This window comes from Cynoglossus semilaevis, chromosome 10 (assembly GCF_000523025.1).
Source record: "Cynoglossus semilaevis isolate Cse_v1.0 chromosome 10, Cse_v1.0, whole genome shotgun sequence".
Classification (NCBI taxonomy): Eukaryota; Metazoa; Chordata; class Actinopteri; order Pleuronectiformes; family Cynoglossidae; genus Cynoglossus; species Cynoglossus semilaevis.
The window spans coordinates 5,001,521-5,011,070 of record NC_024316.1 but is presented as its reverse complement, the minus strand read 5'-3'; the positions used below and the strand labels follow the sequence as shown (position 1 = coordinate 5,011,070).

General features: G+C 43.5%; 2 protein-coding genes across 3 annotated transcripts in view; both read left to right on the top strand.

The window, feature by feature from the left end:
- Positions 1–9,550, top strand: part of snphb (syntaphilin b) — a 1,167,912-nt gene that overhangs the window by 1,085,579 nt on the left and 72,783 nt on the right. The window lies entirely within an intron of this gene.
- The window catches only part of skia (v-ski avian sarcoma viral oncogene homolog a), a 69,777-nt gene continuing 60,293 nt past the window's right edge, over positions 67–9,550 (top strand). The window contains exon 1 of the mRNA XM_008318379.3: positions 67–1,639. Within this exon, the coding sequence (XP_008316601.1) occupies positions 731–1,639 (909 nt within the window). The 5' untranslated portion in view covers positions 67–730. The remainder of the gene's footprint in view (positions 1,640–9,550) is intronic.

Here is a 9,550-nt window from a genome sequence, read left to right as displayed (position 1 = left end):
CGGGGATGGGGGGGCGGGGGAGGGGGGGGTTTGTGTTCGTCGAGGAGTTTGAGTTGGGGGGGGTGACGGCTTGTTCCTGGAAGAGCCCAGCCTGCCTGCTTGCCTGCCTGCAGAGTCACTCACATTCCTGGCCGGGATTCAATGACTGAGCCAGACACACAAACAGAGAGAGAGAGAGGGAGTGGGTGAGAGAGGTAGAGAGGGAGAAGGAGGAGGAGAGAGAGGCCGGGCTCTCAGCTCCTCTCAGACTCCTCATCTCCATACAGTCAGAGTGAACTGCGGGGGCAGACGGAACGGAGACAGCGCTGCAGTCCTCGACAGCGGACACTCACCGCCTCAGAACACGGAATTCTCACCGAACGACGCTGTCGACCCGCCGTTGAGCCCTTCTTCTTCCCGTTGTGTGAGCGTGTGTTTGGGAAGTCGGAACACTCACACGGAACTTTCTCAAAGTTTGGAGACGAGTCTTGGTCTTTTTCTTCAGATATGGACAGTCGGCGAGTCTTTGAGGGAAGCGACTGGCCGCCGTTCACTGCTGCTGTAGCCATCAACTCGCCTCGTGTGGGACTTATTTAAAGAAAGAAAAAACTGGATGTTTGATGAAGCGTTTCGACCTTTTCCTGAATTTTACCGGGACACTGTGGATTTACCAGACACCGGGACGGATTGGTTTTCGTGATTCGACGTCGCAGGGAAGAGTTCGCGTTTGCAAAGTTGCTGCAGGAAAAACATGGAGACAGTAAGTCGTCAGAGCTTCCAGCCTCATCCGGGACTGCAACAAACTCTCAAGCAGTTTCACCTCAGCTCCATGAGCTCCCTGGGAGGACCGGCGGCTTTCTCAGCCCGGTGGCAACATGAGCTCCTCTTCAAGAAGGACGGTAAAGAACCCGAGCCGGTGCTGCAGCATCTGCCGCCGCCGGTAATGCCTGGCCCGCTTTTCATCCCGTCTGACCGCTCCACGGAGAGGTGCGAGACGGTGCTGGAGGGAGAGACCATCTCCTGCTTCGTGGTTGGCGGCGAAAAGCGCCTGTGTCTGCCGCAAATCCTCAACACGGTGCTGCGGGACTTCAGCCTGCAGCAGATCAACTCCGTGTGCGACGAGCTGCACATCTACTGCTCCCGGTGCACGGCGGACCAGCTGGAGATCCTCAAAGTCATGGGGATCCTGCCCTTCTCTGCCCCTTCCTGCGGCCTCATCACCAAGACGGACGCCGAGCGGCTCTGCAACGCCCTGATCTACGGAGGCGCCTACCCGCCGCGCTGCAAGAAGGAGCTGAGCAGCGGAGGCTCGCTGGAGCTGGAGATCACCGAGAGAAGCTTCAAAGTCTACCACGAGTGTTTCGGCAAGTGCAAGGGCTTGTTCGTGCCGGAGCTCTACACCAGCCCCAACGCAGCTTGCATCCAGTGCATGGACTGCAGACTTATGTACCCGACCCACAAGTTTGTGGTGCACACTCACAAGGCGCAGGAGAACAGAACTTGCCACTGGGGCTTCGACTCAGCGAACTGGAGGGCGTACGTTCTCCTGAGCCAGGATTACACGGGCAAAGAGGAGAAGGTGCGTCTGGAGCAACTCCTGGACGAGATCAAGGAGAAATTCGACTTCGCCAACAAGTACAAAAGGAAAGCTTCGTCTAAGGTGAGTTGCTCTTTAAGACTTCTACAACACCGCAAATACACACAGCACCGGTTTGCTCTAATTAACGTGCATGGGTGGTCATTTACTTTTAAGGTTAGTTTGGCTTGGTTTTGAATGTTTGTTTCCTTCAGCTGTCAACAACACTGATCTGAGTGTGTTGTTCAAAGTTTTTTTTGTTTGACCAAATCAACCCTCCCGTTTGTCACCTGCTGTAGTTGGTTAAATACAAACTATATAATATATCTAATTATTGTCTACTCTTAAAGGGACACGTTTTTAGTACATGCACACTTTTCAAAATTTGATCTATATGCAAAAATGTCTCATCAGCTTGACAAAGACAAACTGTCTCTAAAAATATTTTACATGATTAAGCAGTGTAGAAAGTGTGAATAATAAAGAACACTCAAAATCAAACAAAACAATTTTCCATCAAGTAACAACTAATTAAGAAAATACATATACTTGCAAAATTGATAGTCTAAGTCGAGTGGGTATTTTCATTATTAAATTTGGAATGAAACGTCTTGTCGCCCCCCCCCCAGACTTTTTTCCAGTAAGACTCATTGAGATAACGTTTTATCCAACTCCACCAACAGCAGCAGCTTGATCACAGTGTGCCCCCCCTCGACTGCCCCCACTAGATGAAAACTTACGCTCCTTAAAATCAGTTTCTCTGCATTTCACGAGAAATGTATGTCTCTGGTGCAGATACGCTTTAGTCCGTGGTCTGTGGAAATCCCAGCCGATGGCTGAGATTGCTGTCTGTAGAGATGACTGATAAATGAAAGGAATATTCTGTCTGCACACTCTGTAAACAAGACCAGGACTTGTGTCATCATGCGGATGTGTCATACTGTATGTCATGCGTCTGTCTGGGCCAGAGCGTCGCCTTCTTCCTGTGGGGAAACCACTATCTGTATTATCTGGTCATCATTGCCATATTGTTGCTAATTGGGCCTCATCCAGGAGTGACAACAAAACGCCTCTGGTGGTAATAAAGTCATTATTTGCCTGTGAAACACCTCTCAGGCTGACTGTAATGGCTCTGCACTGTAAATACACTTTCATTTACCAACAAATGGCTCAATGGGAAATGGTAAACATCATCAGGGAGGAGTATGCAGACCAAACACCACCTCAGTGCAAGTGTGGAAACAAGTTTTCCTGCTTACTTTCAACTAGTTAAACACACACACACACACTCTCACACAAATACACCCACAATCAGAATTTTTTTTTCTTTGCAAGCCAGACGTCTTTAGGACTTTTATTTTTCGGCTGCAGTTGTGCATGTACAGCAGCAGTAAAATTAGCAAATGTCTCGATTAATTTCTGTAAGCGTACGTGTGTGGGTGTCTGTTTGTGTCTGTGAGTGTGTGTGTTTATGTGTGTGTTCCTCTGGGATGTGATGTACTTGGTCAGCAGTTGCACTCATCCAATTTATTTTTAACTGAAAAGTTGCTGTTGTATTGTATGCATGCATGTATATGGGTGTGTTCCAAAGTAAAGGGACAGTATGTGAATTTTGTCTTTGTTCCTGTTTCACCAGTGTTGCTGTCTGTGTTTAAGGCTTTTGTTTTGTTGGGTTATTTTTATGGCTTTTTTGGTGATTAGGAAGTAAAAACAAAACAAAATTTATCAAAGAAATGAATTTGAATGTTGCGAGTTTTGGTTGCAAAATAGTTGGCTGCTGGTTTCAGAAGACTTTGGTATAGAAACATCTTTGTGGAAAAAAAGCTGCTTCTCACCTGATCTGGTTTGCTCCTAAAATAAACCTATAAACCCTGGCTTTTTAAACTAAATGAACAGTAGCCTAGCATTTCTATAGACTATGTGGAGTTGCTTTTGAGTCCAGTAGAGCTCTGCTTCTCTTCATTGAAGCTATGGGTGGCTAAGTCCATTTCTTGTATGTACTCTATGGAAGGCCATTCTCTTTATGTCCATGTATAATTAAAACATGAGTGTCTGCAACAAGCTCTGCACTGTTTAATCTGGTTTGCAGCACCTTCTCCTTTTTGCTTCTCGCACAGTCTGACTGTAAAGAAGAAGGAAGGGATTAAGACCTATTTTGGATGTTCAGTCAGGAGTCTGCAGACAGTATTTGGGTGGTAGTCTGATAAAAAGAATTTCACCCCCAACCCTACCTTTGGGAGGGGGAAAGGCTAGTGTGGCCATTTGCATGAACTGTTACACATGAATGGAGTTGATGAAGCAGGGTTTAGAAGTATTGTGGTGGAAACATAATATGATCCCAACAAAGGGAAGCATTCAGCAAACATCGGGACTCCCCTTCCCCCATTTTCCCTTCAAAACATCCACCTAACTCAGGCCAACCACCCACCTCTGACACACACACACTCCTCATCTCATCTTTCCTGCAGTCTGATTGAAACCAGAGTGGACGTTTGGGGGAAGAAGACTTGCACCAGCTAAATTGTTTTTAAGAAGTTCCCTTCTGCTCCACACTGAGGCATCGTTCAGGGAATGTGCAGTAGAAAGAGAAATCAGAGAGGGACTCTTAAAGTCCCGAAGAGTGCCAAAGTCCTGCCATGCATGGTGAATACCTACTCTTGGCACACACTTTCTTTCAGACTCGAGTGGGCACACCTCGAGGACCCCCATTTTCAGGGGGCCTCTTCTATTTTTACAAGTGCCGACGGGGCACCCAAGTGTTAAGCCTGAGGCTCATTTTGAGCTTCTCCCCTGCTTTTTAATTCGTCTCCTCCTTTTCATTCCTCAAGTACCCTGTTTCAAGAAACGCTAATGAAGGAATACATGCTGGGAAGGAGTTAAGGAAAATTGCTAAACTTCCCGCTACACAGCTCCCTGTTGTCAGCACTTTTTTTTTGCACAGCCCAGGCACTTTGAAAAGTTCTGAGAGGATATTGGAGCAAAGTGTTAAGACGGCGATTTACCTTTGAGCACCAGAGAAAAATGCCATCATCTGCTCACTGGAGCTGAAAGTCTGTGTGAATACTAATGAGGTAGTTGCAAAAGTCCTAGTGGCGGTCTTGAATACAGACAGACACAGGAAGTGATAATGCTGCACTTCCCTTCTTGCAGACTCTCTTATGAGGTCCTCCCCCCTGAGCAGACACCCATTTGAACCACAGGCCATTTGAAAATAGGAAAACAGCTTTTTTTTTCTTTTTTTTTCCTGATTTTACAGCGGGCCTGTATTTGCGGAAGAAGCATGAGCTCACTTTCTGCTCTTATCTTGGAGGATGTGAACCAGAGCAGCGATTGTAAGTGGCAAGAAGCGGCAAATGAAGTTAGCTATTGAATTGTTCAAATGGATTTATATGCCGTGGGTGTGGAACACTTCTCTGACTCGCTCTTGCCAGGCCCTTGTCTGCAAGTCTTTAAGGATTCTGGCTGGTACACATGTGGGTGGCACACATAATCAGTGGCTTTCCACATCAGGATGTTTAGATAAGGATTGCGGCGGCAGATTTAGTGTGTTGCTAACTTTATAATTAACCCTCAAGATGATGAGATGTCTACGCAGTCAGTAGAAAGGGAATGCTGGGAGTTCACATCAGAATTTATTTTCTCTGGTGCCTATATGAGTAGTAGTAAACCTCAATTTTGTTAATCAGTGGTAGTGTTGAATGTATTTCTTCATGAGGTGGATGATTGGATTTAAGGATGATGTTTATGATGATGATGATGTTCGATACAATTCAGTAAAAGAAAAGTTAAACATTGAAAAACAAATTAACCAATTGCTAAAAGTCAAAATGGCAAAACAATGCTAAACAAAAACAATATGGGGGAAAAACAATGCAATAGGGATTTACTATTGACATCAACAATGCTAATAAAAAGCCCTAGAAAAACAATATAAGAAACTTTAAACAGAAACTCACAAAGTCCTATAGCTTTCAGATGCATTTTCATAAAGTTAGGTCGGTATTTTTGGGTCTTGTATTCAGCCTAGTGTGTTATTGTAGTGAAGTAGCGACGCTGCGCCTCTCAGGGCATTGGAGTTCATAACGACCTGTTTGTACACATTTGGACATTTTCTCTGTGCGCGTTAAAGAATTCAACAAGAGCAACAAGAAAGACTAGAAACCATGATTATGCTGTAAATGCCGCCCTCTGTGTTGCAACAGTGACTTCCTGTACATTCCTACATACTGTCATTTTCTGCAGCTGCACAATAATGTAATAGTACAGAACAATTGCCCATCATTAGTTGTGTTTTATAATACATCATTGCACACAAATATTTGGCTGCACAGAAACTCAAAACTTTGCTGCATTACTTTTTACAACCACCCCCACCCCTGAGATACCCCTGCGGCTGCTCAAGATATCTGGCTTCCAGCAGAAGGGACTGCTTGTTTTAAGAATAAGGTGGAGCTGCGGCTGGCTCTGTGGTGGTGGTGTGGGGGGCTTGGAGGAAGTGAACTCCCCAAGGGAATATGGGCCCATGTCCTGCTTTATATGCAAGGTGCAGTGTTAGCTAACCCTTCTGACAGCCAGCTACGTCCACCCAGTGGACAGGACATAAGCTGCTGGCTGTACTCTGCAATGGCAGCCGAGGGAATAATTGTATTCTGTTTTCATGACGGTGTTGAAGCTGCTAACATTTCCTGCAGCGATTCTTCCGATAGAGAAGTTTTTCAAGCACGTTTTTATGTCGTGTCTTGCTGTCTACCCGCTCAAATAAAAAAAAAGTCCTAGTAATCAAGCGCATAGGATGGATGGTAGTACCACGTCCGAGAATTAGAAGGGAATTAGAAATGGTACTCTAAGCTTCTCTTTTCCTCTCTTCTCTCTCTCTCTCTCTCTCTCTCTCTCTCTCGCTCTCTCTGCTCCAATTTAATTATGTCTGTATAATGAGTTATGTTGCATGGCCATGCCGCCAGTCTGGGTTCCTAATGGAGGGCACTCAGTCAGTGCTAGCTGTGAGGCATGACTGAAGGCCAGGCAGATCAATGCCGTATTGACATCAGAGTGTCTTTATGTCAGGTGTGATTGAAAACTCCATTACTTCTCCAGCTGAGTTAAACCAAAGTGACAGATTGACACAGTGAGTGTTTCTCCTCAGTGGATTTCACTTGCCGGTTGGTTCTGAAAGATATGATGTATTTCCAAGTGCAATGAGGTCGTTTGTGTTGGAATGTACTTACTGGAATAATGCAGCTGAGCAAAAACACATGCATGTGAATCTAGGTTGCAGCAGTTAAGTTAAAATCACATCTTTTGGGTGAAAGGTCAATGGAAAAAAGTTGTCTTCTCTCATTTTGTTATTTTTTTGGGTCTAATCTTTTAATGAAAGCAGGTTTACTTGGTAGCAAAGTTCACACTTTGCTACTTTGGTAAGTATGTGACCTGGAGGACTGTTAAACTTCTTGCTAATAGTGAAGCGAACTGTTCCTGGATTTAACTTTAGATTATGAACTTTAACCTAAAGCATAAAAAACATTAATATTCAAATATAAAATCACAGTGATATTTGGCTGTTGGGCCGCACAATTTAGAAATTTAAAAGTTTAAAAATTGATGTAATGAAGACAGTGAGCATTGCCTTCTGATGTACCTTTAAACAGCCATGTCGCTAGGTGTTTTTCCACTGCAGCTGCAGCTACGACAAACATGAGACACAGACAAGTGAGAGAGCATCATAGGTTATAAAGAGTGTTGTGTTGTCTGGAAAAATCCTTTCAAATGGCTGCCACTGAAGTAGCAGTGGAAAATGAATTAAAAGCAGTGATTCTTTTTATACAGCATGTCTCCCTGCCAGGAGCTGTTTATATCAAAGCCTGTAAAGCATGCAAACAAATGGGGATTTTCCCAGCCGCTATCAAGTGATACTGCACAATGGATGAAAGAATGTGGAAAGTAGTATGTTTGCGATTGTTTGTCATGCGACTCTAATGTTACAGTCTTTTGGCAGGCAAAGCAGTAACACATCTAATGTGTTTTCTTTTTGGAAAAAACATCCAAATTACTGCAGTGGATTTTGAAAATAATTTCTCCAAGAACCAAACGTTGTTAGATGTTATAAGCCCAGTAAGTAGCAATAATTTAGCCGAATTTTATTCAACATTGGCTGTTTTTCCTGCAGCTTCTCCTTTCACAAAAACATCTTTGTGTTTCTCAAGGTCTGAAAACGCAGTCCGTTAATATTGTTGTTTTTTTTTTTTAAATTTAAGTGAATCATGCAGAGGTTCAGAGGGTAATTCAGATCAGTGTTCACCACCACTCCTTTTAGCTAATAAATTAAAAAAAAACACAAAATGATAAGTAAATAGTAGTAGAAGAAAAAAAATCACAGAACACAGATGAGAGTAGTTGAAGCCATTGTCCTCCATTGTCTTTCTCCAGCTTCTCTGCTGTTCTCCCATCCCCCAGTAGAGTCTCCATGAGACAATAGAGAATGAGGAGTTGACATCATGACATACAGGGATACGTCATGAAGCCGATGACGCCATCGTTGAAGAGGATATTAAGAAGATTTCTTTCGTTCTTTTAAATTTAAACCAAAGCTGCTAAACAACATTACTATGTTACGTTACATTTTGTAGGATTGCAAGGTAAAAAAATCAATGACTTAAAGTGTAGTTTAGATGTGATGTAAGATTCCTTCAGAACTACCGTGTGAGTATGTATTGCTTTTTTGTTTTGATATCTAATGGTGCTGTAGCAAAGTACAAACTCCCAATAGGTACGAATGATCTCTTGTAACACTCAGGTTAGTTGTTTGTGAGCCTTCACCCATGGTTCCTTGTCTTTACTTTCTTCTTGTCTATTTCTTCAGCAATAATTTGGTTGGTGTTGTTAGACAAAGTCAGATAAATATCAAGCAAAAAGAAAGACATAATGGTCTGATCAAGTACTTAATGAAAAGCTAGCTAACAGCTAAAAGTAGAGGGAGACAGTGTCTTCAGGCTTTGCTTGGACTGTCCTGCTGGATGTGATATTTGTGGTTGTAGACTCTCAGTGGTGTTCTCCCACCTATACAACCCTCGGTTCAACTAAGATGAGGGGGTTGGAGACGCAGCTCCCATCTAGGAGTAGTACTTGATGCTGAATGTGGTCTGCATCCATGCATGCGAGTTGACTATAAGTCAACTGAAGGACTGCACGCAAAGCTTGTATCTAATGTGTTTGAAGAGCCTGCACAGAAATTAAGTATTCATACAGTAGTAGTCATAAAATAGATAAAGCGTGAAACTAACCAGCACACTTAGCTTCCAGGGGCTATTCTTAACTCCAGAAAGAATACCTGGTTGGATCATTTCTCCAACATGGCAGAAGAAAAAACTCGTTGACCTTCCTACAGTGTTGCGTGGGAAAGGGGCCCACCTACAGTCAGATGGTGCAATATAAGGTCTGACTGGGTCATTGGCTTGTGAACGACACTGTCATTTTTCTTTTCTTTTTTTTTTTTTGCATGCATTCAATATTGATGGTGGGTTACCATAGGCAGTGAGGGCCGATGTGTTTATTTAATGAGGGGGTCTTTGAAATATTCATCAACCCACATGGCACTGTAATACCAGCTTTTGCCTTAACTACACATCCCCAGGCACCACCCTGTCACCTTTAGTCTGCTTTAATCTGGCCCCATGGTTAATTTACCCATTATGCACTTGTTTTTGACCAGTTGAAAAATCTTCTAGCTGCACAAATGACTATGGTGTCAATAACACTAGTACATATTATATGTTAAGGCAAGAATAAAGACGTTAAAATAAAGTATTATATTGTTATATTTCTAGTTGCCCACTTTACATATAAAACCATAATCAGTCAGTTAACGCCAGGCTTATTTGGAGATGCCTCCAAAAGCTGCATCTTGCAGCTCAGGCTCCATTTGTGTTAAGATAATGAACAGTTTATCACAGAATCAAAATCTACAGCTGTGATGGGGGAGGGGGTGCACGGAGGGGGAGG